This window comes from Phacochoerus africanus, chromosome 11 (assembly GCF_016906955.1).
Source record: "Phacochoerus africanus isolate WHEZ1 chromosome 11, ROS_Pafr_v1, whole genome shotgun sequence".
NCBI classification, from domain to species: Eukaryota; Metazoa; Chordata; class Mammalia; order Artiodactyla; family Suidae; genus Phacochoerus; species Phacochoerus africanus.
In genome coordinates, this window is record NC_062554.1 from 46,203,667 (window position 1) to 46,231,580 (window position 27,914).

The 27,914-nt window shown below is 55.5% G+C and overlaps 1 protein-coding gene across 5 annotated transcripts; it reads right to left on the reverse strand.

Moving 5' to 3' along the window:
- Nucleotides 1–655: 655 nt before the first annotated feature.
- On the reverse strand, nucleotides 656–27,563 carry USP2 (ubiquitin specific peptidase 2). 5 transcript variants are annotated; one of them, XM_047752546.1, is made up of 13 exons: nucleotides 27,381–27,563; nucleotides 18,090–18,907; nucleotides 5,215–5,265; nucleotides 4,567–4,690; nucleotides 4,298–4,409; nucleotides 4,090–4,200; nucleotides 3,870–3,934; nucleotides 3,585–3,688; nucleotides 3,416–3,496; nucleotides 3,204–3,282; nucleotides 2,880–2,987; nucleotides 2,584–2,704; nucleotides 656–2,390 (listed from the first exon to the last, which is right to left on the reverse strand). In XM_047752546.1, exons 2-13 carry the CDS (start codon nucleotides 18,864–18,866, stop codon nucleotides 2,303–2,305), a joined length of 1,821 nt encoding a protein of 606 aa, XP_047608502.1. In that variant the 5' UTR covers nucleotides 18,867–18,907; nucleotides 27,381–27,563; the 3' UTR covers nucleotides 656–2,302. The 5 variants fall into 5 exon arrangements, with proteins under 5 accessions (XP_047608502.1, XP_047608501.1, XP_047608503.1 ...); XM_047752545.1 differs by having other exon boundaries at nucleotides 27,385–27,452; XM_047752547.1 differs by lacking the exon at nucleotides 27,381–27,563 and adding an exon at nucleotides 26,323–26,437.
- Between the last annotated feature and the right edge of the window lie 351 nt (nucleotides 27,564–27,914).

The window sequence follows — 27,914 nt, forward strand, 5'->3', positions numbered from 1 at the left end:
TATTTAAAGAAATGTCTATTAGAGATGCTAATTTTCTTAAGTGTGAAGCCAGAGTGCCAGGTATGGGGAGACACGCTGAGGTTATCTAGAAGTGCTGATAGGACACCTCATCCCTAAATGTTTGCCTCCAAAAATGAAGTATACATAAACTAATGTGGTAAGATGTTAATTTTTAGATTATTTTCATAATCCACCCTTTATTTGCTTTTTAGGGCTGTACCCGAGGCACATGGAGGTTCCCAGGCTAGGGGTCGAATCAGAGCTACAGCTGCCAGCTTACACCAGACACAGCAATACAGGTTCCAAGCCGCATCTGTGACCTACACCACAGCTCACGGCAATGCTGGATCCTTAACCCACTGAGCAAGGTCAGGGGTCGAACCTGAATCCTCATGGATCCGAGCCACAATGGGAAGACCCAAGATGTTAATATTAACATCAGTGAATCCAGAGGAGGAATATACTGTTCAAAATATGTACTATTTCAGCTTTTTCACAGAATTGAGAAGTTTGAACTAAACAGTGTGTAGTTAACTTTTTCCAGAACGTGGAATTTACCATCTGGTTGAAGCAGTAAAATACCTGGCCACTGACAGGTTAAGCGCTCTCCCTGGGTTCAAACCCCTCCCAAATCAAGATTCCGCCACTTACCAACTCATCTCTCAAAGCTATTATTTATTCTGTACAAGGTTCCACTGTACATCACACATTCTACTCTTGCTTACACAGTAAACAAGTGTACCCCAGCCCTTTGGCTCAGGTTCACAGGTCTTCCCTGGAGAAGCGTGTCAGGCCAGTTAAACTCAGGGTGTATTTTTTTCCGGATGCCTCCTGGGAGCTCAGGAAAGTCCTGGGTTCCAAGGGACACAGGCAGGGCCCAGCTGTGTGGGTGTGCAGAGAGGTCCAGGCCCAGAGCCCGGTTCCTGGGTGCTGAAGGGCTTCTCTCCTGGGACAGCATAGAGTTTTGCCCAGCTGTGTAGGGCACAATCACACCCATGGCAGAGAATCATACAATTGAGGCAAGATGTCCCCAAACATCCAGGCTCCAGCTCCCAGGCCGGACTACAGACTGATGCCAAGAGGAGCCGGGGGGTGGCACGGGCATCCCTGAGAAACTCGGTCCAAAGGGCCTATGCCAGGAGGTTCTGAGAAGGGGGCTGGGGCAGGAAGGCGGAGGAGAGCTTGTTAAGGGGGAATAAATTAAAGGGGGGAGAAGCTCCAGGGTAGGGGGCTCGTGCTATCCTTCCAACAGCTGGGGAGCAGACCAGGGGCGGGTTAGAGGAAGCAGGTGGGCAGAACTTGATATACTATCAGAAATCTTTGACCTACTCTCCTCTTCACCTCACCGCGATGCGAAACGAGCCAGGGGCTGAGGGCAAGACCCCGAGCTTTCCAATGGCTCTGAACATGGCACCGGGGAAAAGGGAAGAGGCTGTGGGATATTTCAGGGAGGGGCAGTCACCCCCTGGTCCCCAAATGCTATAAGGCACAGTTCTTGGAGGCAACTAGATTCCATCCAAAACATTAAAAAAACAAACAAAAAACTTGTCAGATCCCAGATCTACTGTGGCTGTGTTTGGGGCCTGGCCAACTCCCACCTAGCACCACTGGGGGCTAGCACTAGAAAATCTGTATTTGAAGAACTAAAAATAAAAAAAAAAAAGGAAAGAAAAATGACCAGCACGACGTCCCAGCTGTGAAGAGGTGTCAAGGAGAGCATCTCCAGTCTGAAAACTTTAGTTATGGTAATTTTTTAAAAAAGTTGGGCTTCTAAAAACCAAAAACAGCTTTTTTTTCAAAGATGTCCCCTCATCTGTCCCCCTGGGGTTAGCAGCGTTAAGAGGGCTCTTGGCTCACAGGTGTTTTCCTTGCTCCCGCACCGGTGAGCGGGGGTCCAGGTGAGGAAGGCGGGGAGCTCCCAGGGGCGATCCTCCCCGCAGGCTCTAGAGGGCGCTGTCTTCTCGGGAGGCCGCGGCCGCGCAGCGCCGAGGTGCTGTCTTCTCCCCACAGATGTTGCCGTTTCTCACACACAGGAACGAGCCGCGGGTGTGCAAATGCAAACAGCCGAGGGGCGCCGCGCCCGCTGGGCCTGTGTCTTGCGGATCTTCCCTGCCAGGCCGGCTGCGGAGCGCCCGGCTCCCGCCTCCAGATCCCGGCCATGCTGCCGCAACTCCTGCTGGCAGCTTCATTTTCCTTTATTTTTCTTATACGTCAGGGTTTGTTTTTGTTTTTTTGTCTTTTTAAAAAACTCAGGGTGTGGGGCTACCACGGGGAAGGGCAGACAGGACGTAGCTCCTGGCTGCTACATGCGGGAGGGCGGACTGGCCAACTCGTAGAAGAGCAAGTAGGCGTCGCTGGTGCGCACTTGGCTGGAGGACATGGGGGAGACGCTGCGGAGAGAGCAGGGCAGGTCAGCGTGGCGGAGGGGGGCCGTCCCAGATCTAGCAGACACCCCTGCCCTGGCCCCCTCTCCTGCTGTATTCTGGAAAGTCTCCCAGGGGCGGCGACACACCTCTGGCCCTGACCTCTTCTGGGTGAGGTGCGGGGGTCTGACAGCCGGGCCCGCCCCGAGGCCTGTCTCACCTGGAGTCATTGAAAGTGTGCCATTCGCCTGTGACGGGACTCCGGCAGTAGGCTGTGTAGTGGCCGCCCATGGTGGTTCCGGAGTGATTGGACACAGCGTACAGGTTGTAAACAGCGTGGTCTGAGGAGGAGGCAGAGCGTGTCAAGCCCCCAAGGCATCCCCCGCCCCTCCCGTCCCGCCTCTGCACCCCGTGTCCACATCTCACTCCTTAGCCGCCTCCCTGCCACTCCTGGCCTCCCGTCTGTATCTCAGACACTTGTGCCTTGTTTCTGCCTTCCAGCTGAAAAGTACTCACTGATGTTTTCTGAGGCAAATTCTCGCAAGTCCAGGTCTCTTAGTGGGAAATTCACAAATGTTGTGAGCTTGCTGGTTCGTATCCTGGATTCCGAGAACCGCTTCAGATCTGGCATTGATGTGTGTCAAGGACAAAGAGGGTAACAAGAAGAGTCAAAGAAAAGGAGACGGAGTCCCTGAGGGTGACTGCGAGTCTCGGGAAGCAGACGAGCAAACAAGAGAAGGAAGCTTCCTTGTTTCCTACTCTGTTGGCCCTCGCGTTGGCCCCTGGTCATCGGTCACTCTCTACAAGTCACATCCCTGCCCTGATGGATCTGAAGGATACGGAGCACCAAGATCTTTGGGAACCTCTGGACGGAGAACTTCTTTATACAGCGTTTTCTGGCTCGGCAGCGACAGCACGTCTGAAAAACACAACAGAAAGGGCTGGCAAGGACTCACAGAGAGGTCGACAGCCAAATCCAGCAGCTCCCGTGCCGGTCTGCCCCCAAGAGGGTTCTGGGAGATGAGCTCTCGCTGTCATGGAAGGTGACTTACTGGCTTCTCGTCGCCATCCAGCACATCCTCTTTGGTGAAGAGCCTCATGCAATCCATTAGAGTCACCTCGGGATAACCTCGCTGGAAGAGAGCAAGGTAAAGGTCAGAGGTCGATGACATGGAAAAGTCATAGTAGGTCTTTCAACAGCGCAGCGGCAGGGGTACATACCTTAGCAATGGGCAGGGAGAGGTCCCAGAAGGGGTCAAAGACTGTAGAACAGTAACCACAATCCGTACACGTCAGGGAGCTCTTCAGCTGCCCAACAAAGAGATCTGGGGAAGAGACGGACACGAGGTGCTTAAGCACCAAGACTCCTCCCTCCTCATGGCACCTGCCTCAGGCCTTTGGTGCCGGGCGCTGGGCAGCAGAAGGGGTCCCTGGGAGAGCAGGCTTCTTGTGCTCTGCTCAGGCAGGTCCCAGGACAGGCGGGTGTTCCCCCATGCCCGCACTTACCCCCGATCCGACTGTCTTCCCGTTCTAGATATTTCCTCCACATCTGGCGCCCTTTCTCATCATCACTAGGACCCAGAGAGAGGAAGACAAGGGGGTCAGTGCTCAAACCATGATAAGTTTAAAGGCCCAGCCATTGAAACCCTTAATATCCAGAATTCTCCCCACTCGTTACTCCCAGAGAAGCGGGCACAGTCCTGCCCCCAGCACTCCTCCTGCTTACGGGAGATGGTCGAGGCCCTCGGGGCTGGACTTGGGCCTCACTGTGACCCGGTTCACCTCGTTGTGGAGCCCATCCAGGAGGAAGCGAAGAAACTCCTGAGCGTCCTGCTGACTGAACCCGAAGAAAGAGAGTGAGCAATACCTCTTGCCCCTGGGCCCTGCTGCTGCCCCCACCCATGGTGCGGAGGACGTGTCCCCGAAGCCCTTACTTATAGCCGACGAAGCGCGGTGCGTATCTCTGGATCTGGGTCTTGAACTCAGAGGGGCTCACCACATCATTGGGGGATGAGGTCCATATGGTCTGGATTAGTTTTGCAAACTCTGTAGGAGTGAAGGACACATGGGCCATTTTCTCTAAGAATCTAGGGTCCCCACAAAGAGAAGCCAAAGGGAAGAAGGAGAGGCACATAAAGCACATGACTAGAGCACAGCACTGGTGGAGTGGAAAAGCATGCAGTGTCCAAGGATGGGTCCTCACCTTCCATGAGGGCCGTGTGTGCACTGCTGCTGTGGCTGAGGTCCCGCATGTAGAGCCTCTGGAGGCAGTAGTCTCTCAGCTCCCGGGTGTTGCTCAGGCACTGCAGGATGGAGTTCATGAAGCACTGCAAGAGAGCACCCAGGCAATCAGCAGCGGAACAAAGACCCCTGTCTGGCGTGTCTTTTTACTTAATACCTACCCAAGGCCCTCTGGTTCATCTGGCCCAGTAATGGATCCTCCCACAGCCTCAAGTTCCTCTTTTTGTAAGTGAAAGCGGTGAAGTGAGGCAAATTCCCACTGCTGGCACGGGTGACGTAACTGGGCATTTACTACAGAGGTGTACAAAAGGGTGTGGGTGAGCCGGACAGAAGTGGGTGGGAAGTGATGGATGTCCTTGCGGAGAAGAATCCAGAAAAGAAGCTAAGCTGAGGGTTAAAGGGACAACTCCTCTTTAGCAGTGCTCCCTGCTGGGGGCAGGGAATGAGGCAGAGCCCAGCCATTCTGTAAAACACCAGCCAGGAAGGGCAGGTACCAACTGGCCTAGGGGGTAGGGAGTCAGCTGGAGCCAGGAAGGGACCCTGGTTAGATGGTCCCACTTGGGATGGTAAGGAGTGGCCTCAGGAAAGAAGTGGGCTGGGAAAAACTCACCGTGTTCCCAAGGTTTCGAAGACCAGCCAGACCCTGGGCGCTCTTAGAATTCTGTAAGCAAAGAACACGTGGCACATAAGGCTGCAGGAAGAGGCCCGGCCTGTACTAGGTTCTCTCTGCAACCTTCTGCCAGTTGTAGCCACTAGCATCGGATCGCACACAGTATTGTCTCTTCAACTTTAGTCTACGAATGTTGTCCTTTCCAACACACAGCAAAAATATTCTTCACAACAAAAATACTCTGCTTTCCTTTATCGACTATGTGTTTTCTCTCATCTTTATGTTACTCTTCGTTCTCTGCCATACCAGAAACTGGAGATTAGAGCCAGCGACTCGGTGTTCACATATCTCATTCCTGGCTCCAAGAAATCTCAGGTCCCAAATCCAGGCGCCCTCTCAAATGACCCTACATTTGTACCCCTAGATGTCTGATAGATAAAACAGCTGTCATCATAAGCTCCTCAAGGAAGTCCTGCAAAGTTCAATGACAAACACCTTAACTGAGTTTAGATCTCCAGCTGGGGAAAAATCTCTAGTTGGCCTGCTATTCCGACTTGCTGGAGACAGGTGGAATTCCTTCCAGCTGAGCTCAGCCCCTAAGGGCCGATGGAAGCCTGGGAGAATCCTCCCTGCCTGGTTCAGGTTTCAACATCCTCACTGGCCACTGGCTGGGAATCCTTCCGATGGCAGATTGCGGCCAAGCAGAGGTAAGCACCTGGCTGAAGGTGCTACTCTTGCTCCTGTTCCTATTGTGGAGGCTGGGGAGCGGGTGGGGGAGAGAACAGGTGCTCAGTTGAGGACTGTATTGTTTGTCCAGGTCTCTTGGCTAATCCTGGCCCAGCCTCCAAGGAGTCAGGAAACCTCCAGGCTCAAAGGGTTAAAGAGATGAGCCTGCCACCCTCTCTCTCAGGGAGGGGACCCGGGAGGAGGCAACTCTGGAGCAACGCTGGCTGGGGCATGCGTGGGGCCAGCTCAACCCTGATCAGAACAGGAGCCTGAAATAACTCAGCTAAAATTACTCATGCCGTGTGCTGTCAGCAGCTCAAAGCCCATGAGGTTGTCAGCATAAGGGGGTGGGGTTGGGAAAGGCAGGCTGAAGGAGGGCTTTTTTCAGGAATGGTCCTGTTGATCCCACAAATAAGATCCCTCCTTGCCGATTACTAGGTCTAACACTAACAGGTAGCGAAGGAAACACCTAAACCCAAAGAGAAACCTGGTGTCCATCTGTAGCTAGAAAGAAAAGCCTACTGGCAGCAGGTGGGGTAAAAGCAGCCACCGAAGCACAAAGCAGGGTCTGGGTCCCAAACACAAAATTTAAAGCTCACCTTTCTGACATCTAAAACCCTGATGTGCCAGTCAGAGTGCCACAAGAGAGAGAACTCCCTGGACAAAGACCTTAGCCGCATTTGGAGGATGACTTGGGGCCCAACAAAAACAATGACGTCTCCGTGTCGCCCATTTGGAACTAAACATTAAAGCCTGCCCACGACCGAGTACCTGCTCCTTCTTCCCCAGGACAGACAGCCACTCTTCCACCTACTTCTGGCAGCACTTTACCAGTTCTCCCCCCCTACCCCCCCAGACAACACCTGTCTACACAGGCCATAGGAGCAAAGCATTCTCCCGCTGGTGACTGTCACTGTTGGCCAAAGTGGGCCCTCGCCTGAGACAGCAGTCAAGAAGCACCGGTGGGGGGGGGGCAATAGGACTGGAGGCATCTTTCTAATGAAGCATTCCTGTGGGGTTGACACTTAACTGTGACCCAGCTGAGGGAGGGTCAAGAAGAATAGATCACCATCTATGATTGCTACTCTTAAGGATCTAACCCTACTTATGGCCCGGAGGGTGGAGAGATGCAGGAAGATGAGGTCTCCTTGCAGCCACCTTCTCAGTTCTGGGGGTGAGCTCAAAACTACTTGCCAATTTCTGAGTATTAGGGTAGAAGGCAACTGGGTAAGAGGAGTCAGGGAGTGGGAGTGGAGGGGAGAGCAGGGCTGTTCTCTGTTCGGCCAGATATTCTTTTATGTCCAGCTGTGAAGAGGAAATCAGGAGCTCCGGGGAAAGTCAGCACTTTCCATTCCAGAGAGGAACAAAATGTTCCAGGAGTGACCTTTCTTACCGGGAAAAAACAATCCTACCTCAGGGCTGACAGGGAGAGGCTAGAACTGGAGAAGTTGGGAGAGACCCTGCACAGCCAGCCTCTCACCAGGAGAGAAGGAAGTGACTCCAGCTGGGATGCTGGGACTCAAGTGCAAAGGGCTGAGAAAGTTCGGGGTCAAGAACTGCCTTAAAATTAGCCCTCAGCAGACCTAACTTGACTCAGCAACCACTGTTCCAGAAAGTCGATGCCACCTCCAAAGACAGTAAACAGACAATATTCACTTCCCAGGGAAGGAGCAGGGAGGCTCAGCAAGAGCCCCCTCCATGGAAAAGCCAAGGAATCATCTGGGAACACGGGCCATCTAAGAAAGGCTGATGGAGGTTTGTGCCTTCACAAACCTAGAGACCCCAGGAAAGAGCTTTCTGGCTTACTTCACCTGTGCCATGAGGGTCAGCCATGAGTCCTGGCTGCGGCCAAGGAGCCTGGTGTGGCCCTGGCACGGGGCAGTGCACGCACTGCCAACACGGGAGCTAGTGCTGTTACATAAGATCTGTCAAGCTCTGGCCCCTTCTCCCTTCCCCGAGGGGGCAGTGCCCAGCCTTTAGCCCCAGCATCACTGGGGTGGCTACGTCATTTGAGGGATCCAGCATGCACTTAGCAGAACTGGGGAGGACTGGGAGAAGAAGGGATGTTGACCTCTTTCCCCGGCTGCACCTCCTCTGCCCTTCTCGGGGTCAAAGGACCTGTTACGGACCCTCTGGGAGAGGGCCTGTGGGGATCAGTGACAGGGAGGCGGCCCCTTTCCGACCAGCCTTTCTGGGTGGGTTTTGGCCTTGAAGGAGTCACGCCCGCGAGGTGCCCGTTCCTGCACACAGCGAGGACTAGTCAAGGTTATGCTTTCCTGCACCTGTCCTGATAGGTGCCAGGAATTAAGTGCCCAAGAGCCACCTGGTGCCGGGGTCGGGCGGGAGGGGCTACTCAGGGAGGGGCTGGGACCTCAACAAGGGGAGGGGGCCGCGAGTAAGAGTGAGATCACCTGGGGAGGGGGCATTCCTTGCCGGGAGACCCAGGGAAAGGAGAGGTGGGGGCTGGGAAGAATCCGGGCACAGGCGCGCGGCGGACGAAGGCGGGGGAGGGGGCGGAAGCCAGCCCTCGGAGTGGGGGTCTGGGAAAAGGGCCCCGCGTACCTTGGCTTTGTTGAGCAGGAGCCCCACGAAGGTGGAGAGCAGCAGGGAAGGGGAGAGAGGGGATCGCGGCCGCAGCTCCTTGGCGAGGGCAGGAAAGGGGGCGGCGGGGGGCTCCTCGGGCAGGGTCACGGTGTACGAGGTGCGCATGCTGGGGGGGAGGGGGGCGGGCTCGGCCCCTCGCCTAACGTTGGCCAAGAGGGCGCGGGGCAGTACCGCGCGGTCTCACGGCCCGGACGCCCAAGCCGGCGAGGCAGCCACAAGACACCGTCCGCGGCGCCCAGCGGTAACCGCTACGGCGGGCCGACCGCGCGCTCCTCCGCCTCAACCTCCCCGGCGCGCGCGGCCAACCGCCCGGGTCCCCGCTCTAGCGCTCCGGCCGACTGGCGTCCGAGCGGGCGGCTGGGGCCGCGCGACGTCAGCGCAGGGGCGGGGCCAGGGCTCCAGCCCCGCCCCTCCTACCGACCCCGCCTCCCAGCGCCTGCACGCGGACCCAAGTGAGGCCGCGCCCCCGGCCGCCCACGCGCCTCCCGCGGATCCGCCCACCGCCCGGCTGCTCGCAACCCCCAGGCCATTGTGGGACCACGCCGGCCAGCGGCTGAGACCTGCAGTCACCGGGGATGGGTGGGACTGGAGCGCGGAGCCCCGACCTTGCCTCGGGGGGTGGGACCCCGGGCTAAACTGTGTTAGAGACCCGCCGGGGACCCGTCACCAAGGCCGAGTGTCAGCCAGGCGAGCTTTCCCAAAGTCAGTCTGAGATTCCTAACTTTTGGGGGGCTGCAGTTCATTCTGAGAACCCGATGAAAGCTCTGTACTGAATTTCCAGGGGAAAATGCACCCACGAATAAACTTTTGCACAGCATTCAGGGGGCCTCCTTGGAGGCCAACATCCATACATCCTGCGAGGGTCGCTGGCCCATGTCAGGAAGATACATTTACATGGCTTTAGAATTGAGCTCCCCCTTCCTCTAGTCCTACCTAGTTTGGCCCATTATCAAGAGAAGCAATGCCTGTATTTTCATAAGGTACAATGGTCACTGTCCCTTTTGGTCCCAGGAAAGAACCTTCTCTGGTGTTTTCTCTCCAGTTACCTAACTCCATCTTCCTGAGAATCTCAAATTTTGCTTTGTTTTGGGGAGATGGGGAGAAAGTAACACTATGGTGGAGAAATAGGTGCTCAGCTGGTGCGGGGGTGAGTGTATTTCTCTGACCCTATGGGCAGCAAAGCTTCAAGATCAGAGGTCTTAGTGTTTTCTTCCTGCTGCTCCACCCGCCTCACCTATCAGCAAGGGATACAGAATCTTTGCCTGGAGAAAGTATCTTGTTTGGGGCTTGATGGCTATTTTTAGCCAGTATTTTTAGCATTTAAAAATACTCTGAGAGGCAGCAGTGTGCCTGTTACTCATCTGTGGCCTCCTTCTGTTCTCTTGGCCTGCTCATCCCCACATGTACACGAGCACTGCACACATGACCACAGGCACATGGGGAATGTGTCCAGGACGCATGTATGGCTGTACCCTAGGCCTCCCACAGAACAGTGATTTTGTGCTGTTGAGAGGGGAGCACAGACGGGGTGGTGGGAGGAGTGGGCAGGAGGCACGAGCTGCAGGGCATTCTCCTGGGTGACAAGTGAGGGCGTGATGTGAGGAGGGGTGATCTCCATGGTCACTATCCTTGCCTGGTGACCAAACCTGAACCCTGGACAAAATGCAGCCTTTTTCTCCATGCTTCCTTCTGTCTAACCACACCCTTTTGAGCCAGTCCTACACTGTCTGCAGCAGTGCTTGCATTTCGTCACTTCACTCCCCGGCTCCGTAACACCTGACTCTTCTATCCAATCTGGAAGCCTCAGGCAGCCCTGTCTGTGCGGCTCTTGTCCATAGCCTAGACGACATCACTGTCACCACCCTTGCCCTTCTCTGATCCCTGCTGCCAAACCAACCTGCTTTAGCACTTGCCTTCTCTGCTTAAAAAACAAAACTGCCATTGATTGATTAAGTGCTTACCAAATGCCAGGCACTGCCAAGTGGTTTATATATATTATCCTAGTAAACTTGTATAATAGCACAATGAGGTGGTTAACTGTTATCTCTCTTTTCTAGATGAAGGACCTTGAGCCCTGAGAGGTCAAATGACTTGCCAGGACCACAAAACTAGTAAATGGCAGCATGGGGCTTTGAACCCAGACCTGTCCCATAGGAATACCCATGCTCGTAACAACTACCAGGAAATTTTGGAATGCCCTTCCTGGTCTCTGCCAATTACCTGCCTGTAAATTCTGCTCAACACTCAACGTTTTCCATAAAGTCTTTTTTCTTCTTTTCTTAAATGGCCACACTTGAGGCATATGGAAGACTCCAAACCAATCCTTTAACCCACCGCACCAGGCTGGGAATCGAACCTGCACCTCCACAGTGACTGGAGCTGCTGCGGTCGGATTCTTAACCCACTGTGCCACAGGGGGAACTCCAGCAAAGCCTTCTCTAATGAACTCCACCCAACTCTAAATACCCCATTCATTACTGTACATACTCAGTCCCCAGCATTCAGTTTCTACCGTGTGAATTTGTCTTAATATGTTTACCTTTGTTTTCTAAGTGTCTCTAAGACTTCTTTTATGGTCTGAGGTAGTGTGTTGATTGTACCATCACACTGATACCTCCTCCAGGGCAGGGTTGTGGGTTCTCTTAGTGGGTGCTTAATGAAGATGTTGAGCTTGTCACGTAGGGGGGCCAGACCCGGCTCTGCTGGGCATCCTAGAAGTCCCATTGAGCCTCAGAGGGTGGGGCAAGCGGGGGTTTGCATGTCGAATAAGCAAGCTGCAGGCAGCGCTGTTTATCAGGTGCTCACCCGCTGGACCAGCATTTGGCTGGTCTCCCCATGATGTAGGCCGGCCACCCCGGGACATGGTGGCGTTCTGCCAGTACGCTCTCTCCCTCTTTCCTGGGACACACAGTTTAGGGGCATTGCTGGGAGCAGGGAGGCCCAGAAGGGGAAAGCTCCTGCATGGGAACCCTTTAAGGAGTCTGGGCGGAAAGAATTCACACAGGGTCCAGTCTTGTTAGGCAGGTCTGAGGGTTGCAGGACACAAGCAACAGAGAACTGAGAATTGTGATCACTTCTCAACCAGCCCAGCCCCTGAGAGACCCTTTCTCCTCGATGCCATTTCCTGAAATGGGATGGGTAAAGCACATGGTCTGGGATCTGAGTTTGGCTCCTGCTCCATGACTTTCTGCCTCAAAAACACAGAGCTAATCTGAGCAGGGCTCTTTTCTGGACCTTTTTTTTGGGGGGGGGATCTTTTTAGGGCATATGGAGGTTCCCAGGCTAGGGGTTGAATCGGAGCTACAGCTGCTGGCCTACGCCACAGCCACAGCAACGCCAGATCCAAGCCATGTCTTTGAGCTACACTGCAGCTCATGGCAATGCCGGATCCTTAACCCACTGAGCAAGGCCAGGGATCAAACCTGCGTCCTCATGGATGCTAGTCAGGTTCGTTTCCACTGAGCCATGACGGGAACTGCCCTTTTCCGTAGTTTCTTTCTTTCTTTCTTTTTGGAGCCATTTCTCAGAGCTTGTGCTTGGCCTGCTTCCCCTATGGATAAATAATTTTCTCACCTCCAATCCTTCATGGCATGGATGGAGTATTTAAATAAAGTCAGGGGAGTTCCTGTTGTGGCGCAGCAGTAGTGAACCTGACTAGTATCCATGAGGATTTGGGTTTGATTCCTGGCGCCACTCAGTGTGGCAAGGATCTGGCGTTGCTGTGAGCTCAGTGGGATAAGGATCACAGACGTGGCTTGGATTTGGCGTTGCTGTGGCTGTGGTGCAGGCCGGCAGCCACAGCTCTGATTCCACCCCTAGCCTGAAACCTCCATATGTCACAGGTGCGGCCCTAGAAAAAAATAAGAAAGATAGAAAAAAAAAAAAAAAGTCAGGGTTAGCTCTCTGCAAAGGCAACACTGTGAAGTTATATCTTGCTTCCTCAGATCTTAGTGGGCTTGGTCCCAGGTTTGGAAACACTGCTTAGGCCCAGGCAAACGCATCAAGGCCTGTAGCCCAGCTCCTGCATGCACCTGCTATTACCACTGCAGATGGACAGACTGGTGGCCTGAATGACTGAACTGCTAGGGGCTCAGCGCCCTTGGGGAGGGAGGCCGGGTCAGCCCTTCCTAGGTTGGTAGGAAGCTCCGCCTTTCTGCATCACTCAGACCCCAGGAGGCCAAAGCTCCTACTCCCTTGAGCCCAGGGGCAGTCTGGCCTGAACCAGCTGGATTCCAGAGGCCCACGCACTTCCCTCTCCCCCTTATCCTCTGTGTGGGGTGCCAGGTTTATGTATCCATGAAGGTGAGAGGGTTCAGGGGGTCACGTGTGCGGCTCTGGGCCCAGAACGTGATGTTCACTTCTGCGGCTAAGGGTCAGTGGAGCGGCTGCCCCGGGGCAGGGAACGTTTTGCCAGGCTTGGATTGACTTCTGCCTTGCTGAGCCCCACCCAGCGCCACGGAAACACATGGGGCTGTCCTGGAGTGGAGGTGGAGGACGATGCAGGGAGCACGGTGCTGGGCACTGACCGAGAAACCGAGCCTGGGTAAGGCAGTGCCAAGGCCACCAGCCAGGTCACAGCCCACAGCTGGCCTTCAAGGGATGGAGTCATGGGTTATCTTGCTGCTTCTAATCACAGGTCACAAACTGACCGCCCTTTCTTTTTCAGCAGCAAGTACTGGTCCTGGCCATGGGACCCCTCTGGCTTAAAAATCCCCTCTATGTGACCTTCCTAGGATGTCAACACAGATTCAGGCCCTCAGAAAGTTCATCCTCCTCAGGGTGGGTGAGGACAGGCCCCAGGGTCTAAGGCTGCCAAGCTGGACAAACAGGACAGCAGGGATGCAGTTCAGCGTGGCTGAGTAAACAGAGTGAGAAGGCAGGGGACAGAGACGAAGGTCACCCTTCTCACCCCGGAGCCCTGGGACAGCCCCTGCTGTCCTCAACATGTTCTCTTTGGAGTAAGACTCCTCCCTTCCCCCTACCGCTTGGCAGCAGTCAAGTCCAAAGTCCCACCCAAGAGAAAAAAAATCACATGACCTCAGCTTATATAATCTCCCTGTCACTGAACAGCTGGAACCCAAGGCTTCAGGGGATGAGTCAGCAGCCCCAGTGGCAAATAAGACCCAGGTACTCTAGATTCCCAGGCCGTCCACTCCCAGCAACAGGTCCCAGAGCAGAGGGCAAGGGTGTGGAAGGAATAGGCTGGGCCAGGCTCTGAGCCTCGGTCCCTGGCTCTGCATCTGAGCAGCAGGTGCCGGGCCCGGGAACGGCTCTGGAGGGCCCTGGGCCAACCCCAGCTCTTCCTGGGGAGAGGAGGGGGTGGCTGGAGCAGGGCAGAGCTGAGGCTGGCAGGCAGGATGCCAGGGCCGGGGAGGGAGCAGCTGGAGGGGGTGGAGCAGAGCAGGATTAGGATGGATTGTAGGGGTTAAAGCCCAGCCCTGGCAGGGCTCAATGGGAACAGCTTGTCCTTCCATAGGCCCAAGGGAACAGGAGAGATGGGCAGAGTGGGGACATGACCAGGTTGGGCACTCGGGCCCCTGGCTGTTTGCAGAAACACCTGGCCTGGCCTGGAGTCTCAACTGGGGTAGTGAAAGTTTTTTTTTCCTTTTTTTTTTTTAAATCTCAACACAGACCTCCCTCCTCTCTAATCTGTCTCCATTCCAACAGAAGGGGTAGCCTGGGGTAGCCTTCCTTGTCCTAGGCTGATTGGCACCTCTGTGGACTGGCATTTTGGGGTGCTTAAGCACGCCAGGGCAGCTTACTCAGAATTCTTGTCCCCCTCCACCAATTCTTCACTGAGTCTGTGATATTCCAAGTTTGTGTGGGCTGTTACTATGAATGAGGGGAACGAGAGTTGGGTTAGAACTCTTCTACTCCCTGGTTGGGCTTTTTTTTTTTTTTCCCCACAGCCACTCTTGCGCATATGGAAGTTCCCAGGCTAGGGGTCAGATTGGAGCTGCAGTGCTAGCCTATGCCACAGCCACAGCAACTCCAGACACAAACTGCATCTTTGACCAACATCACCGCTCATGGCAATGCCAGGGATGGAACCCACATCCTCACAGACACTCTGGCAGGTTTTTAACCCACTGAGCCGCTATGGGAGCTCCTGGGCCTACTTTTGACCTCCCTTTATGAAGGCCAGTTGTAGTTCAAGTTAGCTACCCTGAGACCCCGGGGGCCAGGGCTGCCCCAGGGGGCCCCAGAGGAGTCAGCTCGCTGGACTCTGCCACAGGATGTGCTTTCCCCCACCTTTCTTCCTCCCGGCGGTGATCTGCTCCCGACTCTAGTCAGCTGCCAGATTCCCCTTTTCCATCCTCTCCTTTCCCTGCTGAAGTTTAAACCAATGCTACCATCACGCTTTACTGGTTTCAGATTCCTCCACATCCATTATTTGCTTCGAGCCTCATGACATCCCGGCGAGCTGGGCAGGGCAGGGCAGGTGTGACCATTCCCGTTTATGGCTGAGGAAACAGCTCAGATGAGAGGTGTCCAAGGTTAAAGAGGCAAACTGTTCCTCCAGCAGTCACAGCAGCCCAACCCAGCCTCTGTGACCTCTCCCTTTCCCACCACCTCTGACCTTGAAAAACACCTAGGACTCCCTTCTATTGCCATTATTTTTAGAGCTTATTTCCCCAATTTCGTTGCAAATGCACCGAGGGTGGGGAATGTGGCTCGCGCCTCTCCTGCCTCCCGAAGCTCCTGGGAGGTGGCAGGACTGAGAAGACTGATATTTTTTGAACACTTACTGTGTGTCAGGCCCATTCGCCTGCAGCCTTTGACGCCTCAAAATAATCCATGAAGTGGGAACAATGCGGATCTCACTTTACAGGTTCAGACGGTCAGGAGCTTCCCTGAGGTCATGCTGCTAGTAAGCTGAGCACCGTGAAGGAATGAATGAGACAGAAAATCCCCACATGGAGATCGAAAAAGAAACTGGACCTGGTTCTATTTTTTTTTTTTTTTTGGTCTTTTCTAGAGCTGCACCCATGGCATATGGAAGTTCCCAGGCTAGGGGTCCAACTGGAGCTACAGCTGCCAGCCTACGCCACAGCCACAGCCACGCCAGATCCGAGCCTTGTCTGTGATCCACACCACAGCTCACGGCAACGCTGGATCCTTAACCCACTGAGCGAGGCCAGGGATGGAACCCACCACCTCATGGTTCCTAGTCGGATTCGTTAACTACTGAGCCATGACAGGAACTCTGAAACTGGACCTGGTTCTAGAAAAAAGTGGTCCAGGCCCCATGAACAGGGTTGTTCTAACCACAGCAAGATGTCAGCTCCAAAAGCAAGGATAAGGGTGGTGAGGAGAGAGAAGGTGAGGTTAAATCAAGGTCTGAGGTTAAATCAAGAGGGGCCTTTCCCAGTGGATGGTATCTTCCTGAGCGTGAGCTCAGAGTGAAACGCTAGCTTGATTGTAGGGCTGCTGCTACTTGTGTGTTGTGAGCCGTTTCTGGGCGGGAAGGAGGGATGTGAGGGTGGCTGAGTTTGCTCGGGTCAATTTGCCACCCCTCTGAGGTCCTTTCTCAAAACTCCCCTCAGCCTGGCCCTGGGGGTGGAGGTGGGGCCGGGGGTGTCTGCTTTGGAATGGGTGGAAGGCTCTAACCCACATCTGTCCCTGAGAGCACAACCCCTCTCTCCCGGGCCAGCTCCGTCATCTAGCACGCCTTGTTTACACCAGCCCTCTGGTGTAGCCAGCCTTGCCCTCACAGGGTCTGAATGTTCTGGGAGGCACCAGCTTCGGTATCTCCTGTGACACTTCAGAGATGGCCCAGCAAGGCCAAGACTTTCCAAGTATCAAAATTGTCCTCTCTAGGACCTTTTTTCTTTTTTTTTTTAGGGCCACACTCGCGGCATATGGAAGTTCCCAGGCTAGGAATCGAATCGGAGCTGCAGCTGCCGGCCTACACCACAGCCACAGCAATGGGGGATCTGAGCCACATCTGTGACCTACACCACAGCTCAGGGCCAATGCCAGATCCTTAACCCACTGAGCGAAGCCAGGGATTGAACCCACATCCTCACGGATCCTAGTCGGGTTCTTAATCCACTGTGCCACAGTGGGAGCTCCCTCTCAAGACATTTAGTTATGACAAGCTTCAAGGTCAATGACTCAAAGCCCTGCCTCCATCCTGCACCCTTGCTCCATTATTCTGGACAGGGCCCCTAGGCAGCATTTCTTGCTATGGCTCAGAAACTGGTCCCCAAAGACACATGTCCTAAAAGTAGGGGAAGGGTCCGTAAAGTAATGAAGGAGACACAATCAACATCCACATGCTTGCCTGTCCATCTATGCACCCACTCATCTCCCCACCCATCCACTCACCCTCCCACCCTCCCAGCTACCCACTCATCCATGGGATCAGCAGTCAGCTGAGGTCTGCACTGAGCGAGGCACATGGGGAGAGACCTAGAGAGCTGACTTCTCTCTCATCCTCTGACAGCTCACCACCTAATAGGTAAACTAGTTACTACAGCAAAGGCAGAATGTAGAGAGGTGTTCAAGGGTTAGATGGGAGCAGGGCCATGCCTGCCCTTACTTGGTCTCTGGCTGAGTCTCTTCCCTTATTTGAGCTCAGCCAGGATCGGAGTAGAAAGGGACTAAAGTCTAAAGTCTAAAGTCTAAAGTCCTCGACAAAACTTCTCTACCACTTTTCTCCAAAGATACATGAGAACCACTCCTGTCTTCACTCCCTGAGCCAGGCAGGGTCCATCTGAGGACAGCCCCTCTTCCTTGATGTCTTTTCCTTTCCTTTTTTCTTTTTTAGGGCCGCACCCTTGGCATAGGGAGGTTCCCAGGCTAGGAGTCTAATCGGAGCTACAGCTGTTGGCCTACACCACAGCCACAGCCATGCGGGATCTGGGCGGCACCTGCAACCTACACCATGGCCCATGGCCAATGCTAAATCCTTAACCCACTGAGCGAGGCCAAAGATTGAACCCACATCTGCATGGATACTAGTCAGATTCGTTTCTGCTGTGCCACAATGGGAACTCCCTCCCCTCCCCGGCCCTGATGTCTTATGTCCCAGGGTTAAGCCCATCTCTGGGCTAGAAGGTAATAGTCTGAGCAGGAGGAGAGACGCAGGCAGTCAAGGAAGCCCCTCTTACCACAGGGCCCAGTGGTGGTCTGGGGGTCTCAGCGTTCAGTTCAGGACAGGGCAGGGCCTGCAGGGAACCTGGGCATGTTGGGTGGGAAAGTAGAAGACAAGAATCGCAGTGTATGTGGGGGTAGCTGAGTATTTCCAAGAGCACTGCTGGGCCGCCATCAAGGGCACAGGTGGTGAAGTAGGTTTCCTAGGGAGAACAGGAAGGCCCTTAAGCAAGGAAGATCCTGAGCCCCGAGGGCACCAGACGTGCTGAGGTGGCTTCCCTGCCTCGTCCCCACTTGGGCTGCAGGAGCAGCCCCTGTGAGGTCCGAGAAGAAAACCTCTGCCTTTGATCATCAGTCAAGTTGGGAGTCCTTGCCTCAGCCTGGCTCTCGTACATCAGTGGCTGCCTTCCCCAGTCCATCACCAGGTCCCCAGGGGGCAAACTCACCATGGTGTCTCGCCCGGGGGAGCTGGAGCGGCTGGATACAGGGGTCTGGCCCTTGCTCTTCTCCCACGGAGTGTAACGGCCACTGGGTCGGTAGGTGGGGCTGAGGACTTCAGGGACTCGTGAGAGAGGGGCCTGGGTGGGCACCTGAGGCGTGCTGCCCTTGCGACCATAGTTCTCCAGGTAGTCGGCCAGGTACTCGGAGCGGCTGGCTGCCTGGTAGAGCCCCTGCAGGGCGCACAGCTCCTTGCGCGTGCGGGCCAGCATGGGGCTGCGGCCCAAGTTCCCCGGGTCTAGCCGGTAGCTATCTGAGGTCCGGAGGCTGGAGAAATCCCGGGCCAGGTCCGATTGACTATTCGACTTCTTCTGGGTCAGGGTTATCCCCTGGTCGCGGGCATTCACGGGCAGGTAGCTGAGGGAGCTGGTGGTCACTCCGTAAGGGAATCCACTGCCCCCGCTGAGTCCACTCCCTGAAGGCCGCTCAGTGACCCGAGTCTGGCTCTCTGCCCGCTTACCACCTCCGATGATGTCGGGTCTCAGCAAGGGGCGGCCTCGGTCATAGTCCAGGATGGATGGGGGGCCGTAGGTACGGGGACGGGTGAGGAAGCTGGTTGAGGGGCCCGGCTTGAAACCGAGCTTCTCCTTCTCCAGGAAGGAGGCGGCCAGGTTGGCCCCGTAGGAAGAGGGAGTGTAGGTGCCATAGCCTGATTTGGCGTAAGGGGCATCTGTGTAGCGGGCTGATTCTGTGTAGCGCTTCAAGGTGGAGGAGAGCTGGGACATCCTTCAGGGCGGCACTCACTGGGGACTGGGAGCCTCATGGGCTGAAAGACAAGGAAAGCAGTTGTCAGAGGGTCCTGCGGGGGGGTCATATCCCACCGTACCTGCTTTCCATCCCCAGTTGGCCAGACCGAAGATCTCGACCAGGAACCACACAGTCTGCTGCCCACCGCTGAGACACACCTCTGCATGTGCGCGCACATGCAGGCACGCAGGTCTCCATGCACCCATGCATTCACACCTTAGAGAGAGCACACGGGGTAAACTGGCTTTTTGTGTTTGTTTTTTTAAGGGCTGCACTCACAGCACATGGCAATTCCCAGGCTAGAGGTGAAAGCAGGGCTGCAGCTGCCGGCCTATGCCACAGCCACAGCGATGCGAGATCTGAGCCACATCTGTGACCTACACCACAGCTGTCAGCAATGCTGGATCCTTGACCCACTGAGCGAGGCCAGGGATCGAACCTGTATCCTCATGGATACTAGTCAGATTCATTTTCCCCTGAGTTGGCTTTTATAAACCACGGGGGGCAATCAGTCTCAGCATGTCCCGCCCACTCTGAGTACACTCAGTGTGAGAGCAGGGACTGCCCTACCTCAGCAGCCCCTCAAGCAGCAAGTGCTATTCCAACCCAGATCCCATCTGCTTCCTCTCCTCTGCTTCTGCAGATACTCCTGAGGTGGGGGGTTGCCACTGCCCTCATGCCCTGGATTGAAAACGCTGGACACTCCAAGAGTTAAGACTGCTTCCCTTCTTTCTGACCAGTGGCATGAGTGAGTCCTGGGAATCCTGCGCTGTCTGAGCTGGCGTGACCCGAGGATCATTTGGCCAGATCCCTGATGAGGAAAGGAAGATCCCTGATGAAGACAGGAAGACAGGGGGCTGTGGAGAGGTGGCGGCGAGTGACCGAGAGGGTGCCTGACCTCGTTCTTCCCTGGTCACGGTCACCTGCTGCCGTGGGGGATCCTCATGTCGTGGAGTCCACCCTCTTCACTGGTCCAAACCTTTGGTTCTCAGTGAAGTTAGGGCCTGTGGCCTCACAGGGATTCCCATTCCCCTACCAGCACCACCATGGTGATAATGACTTGTGCAAAAGGGGCCCCCTAGAGGCTAAAATCCTGCACTGCAGGCAGCAATCCCAGGCCCCATCCGCAGTCCTTGCAGTGGGGTGGGGCTGCTAAAGGAACACAGAATCTCTGAATCGAGGAGTTTGGAGGGCCCTACAGGGTGGTCCATCTTAAGTCCTCTGTCGTACAATTGGGAGAAGGGCTGCTGACTTGCCCAGGGTCACTCACTAGCAGAGCCGGGATTGGCGTCCATGTCTCTCAGATTTCCAGCCCAGTGCTCTTCCGACTTTACCTCAGTTCACACCCCCATCACATTTAGGCTCATGTGGGGACCCCCAGAGTCCCTCCATCACCCTAAACCTGCAGGCTTCATCTACAATGGAGCTGGAGGGCAAGGTACTTTAAAGGGAGGAGCAAGTGGGATTGGCTCCTTTCCTTGAGGGTCAGCAGTGGCTCTTGGGGGCTCCTGGGGTGGTGGGGGTGCAGGACCCTCAGAGTCGTGTGTGTAAGGGCTGCGCCCTGCACTGACTAGCTGGGTGGTTTTGCACTAGTCATTGACCTTCTCTGAGCCCCAGTTTCCTCATCTGTATAATAATCATCATTAGATTCCTACCTCACAGGGTTGTCGCGAGGAATAAATGAGATAATAACACACGAAAGCCCTCAACAAGGACAGTGGTTATTATCTCCTCCCCCAGCCCCTGCCAGGCGGCCCGGCTCCTCCGTTTGTAGGCCTGTAATAATGTCAGGGCTGGCTGTCTCCTGGCCTGGCTGGCCTCTGACCGCAGCCCTGGGCGCCAGGCTTCTCCCTGCAGCTCCCAGCGGGATGAGCGGATAAGCGGGCAGTGGGCAGCCCACAGCTTGCCCCAGGCTGGCAGCCCAGCCCATGCGGGCAGAGAGGAGCTGGTGCCAAGCCCCACATGCAGAGGGCTGGGCAGAGAACTCTAGAAACTCAGTCCATATAAGGCGTGGGAGAGGTGCAGGGGTGGCAGAGCGGCAGGTGGCACCTTCCATCTAGGCCCCGCAACAGAACTTCCAGGCCCTGCCGAAGCCCTCCAGCCGTTTTCGGCATCAGAGAGGTCTGACCTGTAGTTACCGACCACCTTTTCCCCACCTGGCCAGGGGACCCCCTACCCTTCATTGGACACTCCCTCGCCCACTGTGCTCCTACCTCCAGCACAACTTTCACCTCTATGTAGGAAAAAATAACTGGAAGAGGATCTCATGCAGGGTTAGGGGGAAACCACAAGCTTCCCTCCTATCTGCTTAGCTTTCTGGGGTCCAGGGAAGGAAGAGAATGAAGGCTGAGGGAGGCCAGGGGGAGAGACAGAAAGAGGCGGGGGTGGGGGTGGGGGCGGGGGGCGGCGGTGGGGGGACCAGTCTTGCTCTATTTCACGTTGGAGAGAGCTCCATCAATAATTCAAAGTCAAAGAGACTCCAGGCCTCAGGAGCTGGGCTCTGGGACACCCGACAGCCAATCAGATATAACCCCCGCCCCGCCATGGGCCTTTCCCCTCCCCTACACTCAGGCTCCCAGGGAATTGGTATTCTGCAGGCTGTGCCCCAAGCTTGCGACCTCTCCAGCAGATGCCAAAGTGCCAGGTCCAAACAAGGTACGGCAGACAGGGACGGCCCTGGGATGGCCCATGAGCAGCCCTGGGAAGGGGTGGGGGCTGGAGGGGAAATCCCACCTTCCAGCCCCCAAGAATCCCAGGAGGGCTCTTAAATCCCACTCTCCTGTTCTCTTCAATCTGTCAGGCTGGTGACAGACCTCCCACTGGCGCAGCAGCCATAACTAACAGCCCCCTGGAAGCTGCCTCTAAGTGCAGGCAGCTGGCTTATAGATCCCCTGTCTGGGGAGAGGCTCCCTATTGGGACTGAGGCCTGGGGCAGGCCCATCCCCTCCCCCAGCCCCCAGTTTTACTCTTAAGGTCAGGGCTAGCACCTCTCAGGTGAGCAGATAGGTGGGTTGGTGCCCCTGGCATTACCTGGCACGGGCTGTCCTGGGAGCCTGCAGAATGCACCTTGGGTGGGAGGGCGGGCCAGGGCCCTGACTCTAGCCTTGCTGCGCAAGACGGGGACAGGACGGGTGCTCACATGGCTGCAAGAGTCTCCCTGTTGCCAAAGAAACGGCCTGAACTGAATGGCCCTTTCATGGGGCAGTGGGAGGCCAGCCCATTGGCTGTGATCCCCCGTCCCCCTCCCTGCCCAGCGTGGGGCCCCTGCTGCCCAACTCCTTTCACTGTTTACCCAGAGCTGGCAAGTACAGGCATGTGATTCCAGGCAGCGCTTCCCCAGGTGCCCGCCACCTCGGACAGCAGGGGCAATCTCCTCGCCAGCCTCCTCCCCGTCCTGCTCTCCCAGAGGGGCCTCCGCTCCTCCCGGCTCTGCCGGACTTCCTCTGGCTGGGCTCAGTCTCCCCTTCTTGGGAGATGTGGTGGCATTCCTCCTCCTGAAAGGATGCGTGAGCCAGCTGGCCGTCGCCCGGCCAGCACGTACTGAACACCTCTGGACCAGGCACCACGCTGAGTGTTTCACATGCAGCTTCTCATTTCTCAGCAGCCTGAGGTCCAATGCTCAGACAGCCCTCCCTGAGCCCCAGGCACGCTTCTAAGTGCACTTTACATGGAGTGTCAGTTTGAAGCTTTACTTTTTTTTTTTGCCACACCTAAATCATATAGAAGTCCCTGGGCCAGGGATTGAACCTGCCTCAGCAGCGACCCAAGCTGCCGCAATGACAATGCTGGGGTCCTCCCATCCAAGTATGGACCACGCCTGACCCTGCTTAGCTTCCGAGATCCGACGAGATCAGATGCGTTCAGGGTGGTATGGCCGCAGACGACAATGCTGGGATCCTTAACCCACTGCCCCATGAGAGAACTCCTGAAGCTTTAACTAACAATTTACTTAAATAAAGACCTCAAACTTACAAACATCATTTGAAGGTTAATTTTTTTACATTAAATTGAAATTCAAAACATTGCCATTCAAAATTTAAAAAATAGACAAGCAATTTAAATAATGAAACATTCACATGAAGCGTTTAGCATTCATATTTCTGAAGTCATTAAAGCTTAAAACTGCACTAGGGGAGTTCCCGTCGTGGCGCAGTGGTTAATGAATCCGACTAGGAACCATGAGGTTGAGGGTTCGGTCCCTGCCCTTGCTCAGTGGGTTAACGATCCGGCGTTGCCGTGAGCTGTGGTGTAGGTTGCAGACGCTGCTCGGATCCCGCGTTGCTGTGGCTCTGGCGTAGGCCGGCGGCTACAGCTCCGATTGGACCCCTAGCCTGGGAACCTCCATATGCCGCGGGAGCGGCCCAAGAAATAGCAACAACAACAACAACAACAACAAAAAGACCGAAAAAAAAAAAAAAAACTGCACTAGGACTTCTGGGACATGGTGTATTAACTCACTTAATCCTCACAACTGCCCTAAGCAACAGGTGCTACCATCATGTTCATTTGCAGATGAGGAAACTAGGGTTCGGGGAAGTGATGTAACTTTCTCAAGGTCACACTGGGAGTGGCTGAGCTGGATCGGGACCTACACGTGCTCTGTCTGCTAACAGCTGCACTGAAGCCAAGGCCCCCACTTCAAGCTTCCCTGGCCTCTCCCTGAGCTGGCACGGGGGGGGGGGGGGGATGTAGCAAGGGGTGGGGGTGGATCTAGGCGCCCACTGTCTAGGCAACAGCATGGCAGGTACAGACTCCCGGAGGAGCTGCCCTTCAAGTTTCCACTGCAGGCCAATGAAAGCGAAGCCACTTGCAACCTGAGCCCCTTTATGATGCTGATCGGCTGTGAGATGGTCCAGGAGGCCTCCGTTTCACCCGGTGGTGCCAAGCTCCTGCGTGTCCCCTGGCACCAGCATCTGGCCCCAGTAGGGCCCCGGCCCAAGGCCTGGTTATGGACATTCCCCCTTGGCCTCCTACATTTGTGGCAACTTGGTCCTCTCCCAAAGGTACCCAGGCAAGGTGAGTCAGGGGTTAAAATGAACCCTATCCCTGCTGGGGCCACCAGCACCCTTACGTCAGCCACTGTCATTTCCTGTTGCTCATGTGAAGGGCTCCCTAACCTGCCCAGCCAGGAGAGGGACTTGCTCCCCAGGAATCCCAGGCACTCCTGGCCCCCAGGGTAGAGAATGGGTGATGTCCCACATCCCAGCAGCCTTCAAGCCCCCTCTCTGAGCCCCAATCCGTTCTCCTTTCTGGGGTGAAGGCAGGCCGGCTTCTGTGGCTTTGCCACTGCCTGACTAGAAAGTCCCTAGTCAGATTTCAGAGGTATGCCTCAACAGGGTCAGTCCTTTCCCTCCTGCCCAGATGTCTGGGACAGGTGAGTGGGGAATCCCAGCCAGTCCCGACAGGTGCTTGGGAACCTCCACAGGAGTGACCTCAGAGCTTCCCAAAGCCGCTTGCTAATAACATCGGAATGAGGCCCTGCTGATGGCTGACCTTGAAGGGTAAAGTGGGCTGAGAGAGGGGCCCTGTCTCCCTTCCTCGACACTTTCCAAGCCGCACACACTCCTGGCTGCTGGGACACTGCCTCGACAAGTGGCAACTCCTGGGACGAGGGCTGTCCTGGCAGAAGTGGAGGATGCACGGAGTGAGGGTCGGGGTGGGCTGGGGTGGTGGATATTTTGCTCTCACCGTCCAGGAGTTCTGTTTACTCCTCAGGCCCCTAGGAGTCCCAGCCTGTCTCCTTCCCTCCAGCCTGTCACTCACGGTTCTATCTCTCAGGGGCTGGCACCCAGTGACCCACCAGTTGCAGATGCCTTGGAAGGGGGTCATCCAAGGGGATTGGGGCCCCTCTCAGTCTCTCTCAATCCCAGTAGTTGCCCAAGGGATTGGAGGGGGCAAAGAGGTTAGATAAAGAGACCAGAGATTAGAGCCAGAATCCTGCCTGGAGAAGAGCTGGGTGGGCTGAGGGTGGTGTCTCTAGAGGGCGCTTCTTGATTTGGGGTGGGCATCGCTACACTTCCAAGAAAAGGCAAAGATATAGGCCCCCAGGCAATACTGGAGTCCTCAGGTCTTCTTTTCCAACCACCTCCCTCCGGGTGCTCTCTAGGTGCCCCCACCCCACAGGAGAGCCCCAGGCTCCCTCTCTCTCCTCTAGGGCTTCCTCTCCTCTTCCTGGTCTCTGAGCCTTTGGTCTTGCTCATAGCACCTACCAGACCAGGTGGGGTAGCCTCTCACATGCTGCCCCAAACAGACAGGGCTCCCCAAAACAGACAGGGCTCCCCCAGGGCCCTCTGGACAACAGCCCTGTGAAGTTTGGATAGCAAAGGGACAGCTACTGACCTGTGTCCAGGGACACGGGATGGGATCTGGGGGCTTCTCCTTCCCCAGCAGGGCAGGGAGCGCAGTGGCGAGCCCAGAGGCAGGAGTCTGACTTGGGGCTGGGTAATCCGGAGCTCAGGTTACTGACTCCGATATATATAGTATCTTATCTGACCTCACGGAGATGGCTAGCTCCACTCACTGGCATTCCAAGCCTGGGCAGAATTAAAGGGGCAGTGGCAGGCCCTCCCTTGAGGTGGGCCCATGCCAGGCAAGATCCTACAAGACTGTTTGAAGGGAGGCATTTTGAAATGGGACAGAAGGGGGATTCAAGGGGAGATAGAACTGGAAAGATGGTAGAGGGATGGGGGTGGAATGGAGGCAAAAATATGGAGAAGGAGGTGCCAGTCACAAAACTGGAGGAGAGGAAGAAGCCTCAGTGCTTGTCTGCCTGCTTTACTCTTGAGATGGAAGAGCCCTAGAGGCAGACAGCAGCGTGCTCAAGGGCACACGGATAGAAAGGCAGGTGAGACCTCCTCAGGTTCCCAGGCCATTCTCATTTATAATGGACTTCTAAGCCTGGGCTTGTATTCTTTCTTTCCCTTTTATTGGCTCTAAGACGGTGGGCAAGTCCCTTAAGCCCTCTGAACCTTATTTAGTCTGTAAAATGGGAATAGTAATAATAATAATAATAATAATAATAATAATGATGATGTTATACCTCACAGGTGTGAGGATTAAATAATATTTGTAAATTTCCTGGCACCTAGTAAGAGCTCAATAAATGGTAATTATTACTATATTGAATACCTCCACTTATAATTAGAGGTAGTTTTTGTAGTAGCACCCTTGGGGGAACCTGGCTAGGGAGAAAAGGGCCTCCAGGCTACCTCGTGGGAGTGCTGTTCTAATGCCATGGTTTTCTGAGCAGGTCTGTGTCCCATAAGTGGCAAGGCAAACGAGGCTTGCCCTATTCCCAGATGTCCAGTCCACCCACCGGCAAAAGGCCGGGCCCTCTTGGGCTCCTTCCTCCTTTGCCTAGAAAAATACAGCAAGTGCAGCTTCCCCGGGGCTCCCCGGAGCAAGCCCAGCTGCTCTGGGGCAGTTCCACTCTACCTGTAGGAGTGCTCAGGATCCTGGAGCCCAAGGAGTGGGGCTGGCTGGGCAGGGTCACAGGAGGAAGGAGCAGGATTCTCAACCTCTCGGCTCTTGGTGCTCTGGTCTGCTCCCAGTCTGTCTCGCCTGTTTCTCGATGGCTCTCCCTGAGGACTGGGAGTACCCAAGATGGGGCCTCCACCCTGTCTCAGCAGAGGCTACTGACTCAGCTCCGGTCCTGATGATGCACTTCAGAGGACGCCCTTGTCTCCGGCCCTCATTCCAGTCCTCATTCCGACCCCGGCTTGACATCATCTACAGCATCAGAGAAGGGGTGGCTGATCCAACCCCAGCTCAACCAGCTCTCCTTTTCCTTGGGTTCTCATTGGGGGACCTTCTCATGCCTGTGCCTGGGGAGGCGAGCAGCAGCAGGATCCCCAACTCGGCCCCATTCGAAGAGCAGCCAGGTCAGGAGGTAGATGCTCACTCCTTAGAGGACAACTAGAATGGATTGGCCAGGGCTCCCTTTGGCTGTTAAGTATAAGTTACTAGCCTTAGAGCACCGCGTGCCTGCTTCTGGTTTGGGATTGGTGAAGATTTCAAAGATGCCTCTTTCTGGTTTGGGATTGGTGGAAAATCTCCCCTTCCACTTAAATGCTACCCTCCCCCCACCCCACCCCCTTTGGCAAACCGACCAGAGACAGCCCCCAGGAGCTTTGACAGAGGGAGTAAATGAGCTGCTCGCACACGTGGGGAGGGGATTGTCAGTGTCCAGGCGTCACTCTCAGCCACATCCCACCCAGGGCTCGGAGACCTGGACCTGCCCAAGCAGCGTTTCCGTAGAACACACTGATTAGCGCACAGATGGCTCTTCCTGGCACCCCGGGCTGTCAGCTGGTACCCCCCCTCCCCCCCCCACAACTGGTACCTACAGCTGGAGATCTTCAGCGCAGCTGGAACTCGCCCTACATTTCTAGCGCCCATTCTGCCCAGCCTGTCGTTGGCACCTCACTTTCTGAGCCTCAAACAACACTGCCCTCCGCATCACCCCTCCCCAGTATCCGACAGGTGGCATGTACCTGCCTCTTCTCCGAGGATGGACGAGTCGAGCCGGGCACAAGCATGGAGCTGCGGGTGAGTCCTGGCTGGTACTGGAGCGGCGCAGTGAGCAGCAGCTGACGCAGAGGGCTCCCTGGTCTCGGCTCCAGCCCGCCTCTCCCCCACCTCCGCCGGGGGCCCAGAGAGGACCTCCCCGGGAAATCGGCGCCACCCAGCGGGCAGCTGCCTCATTGCGCCGGGCCGTCAAAGTCACACCCCGCGTTTCGCGTCACTGAGACGCATTACGGCTATTGGCTTTTTCCTATTGTGGCGTCATTAGACTCCGCCCGGCCAGGGTCTCCCAGGCGACCGATATATACAGAGAGCCACGTGCAGGAAAGGTGAGTTTGGAGGCGGGGTGGAGCACAACGAGAAGAGGGTCCAAATGTGGCAAGAATGTGGCACGACGGGAGAGGTGTAAGGTACTGGGAAAGAGGAAGCGTCTTGGGGAGAAGGGTCAGAAGTTGAGTCCCAGGGCATATATAGCAGCTTTTAGTATTTAGGGAAGGCTAAAT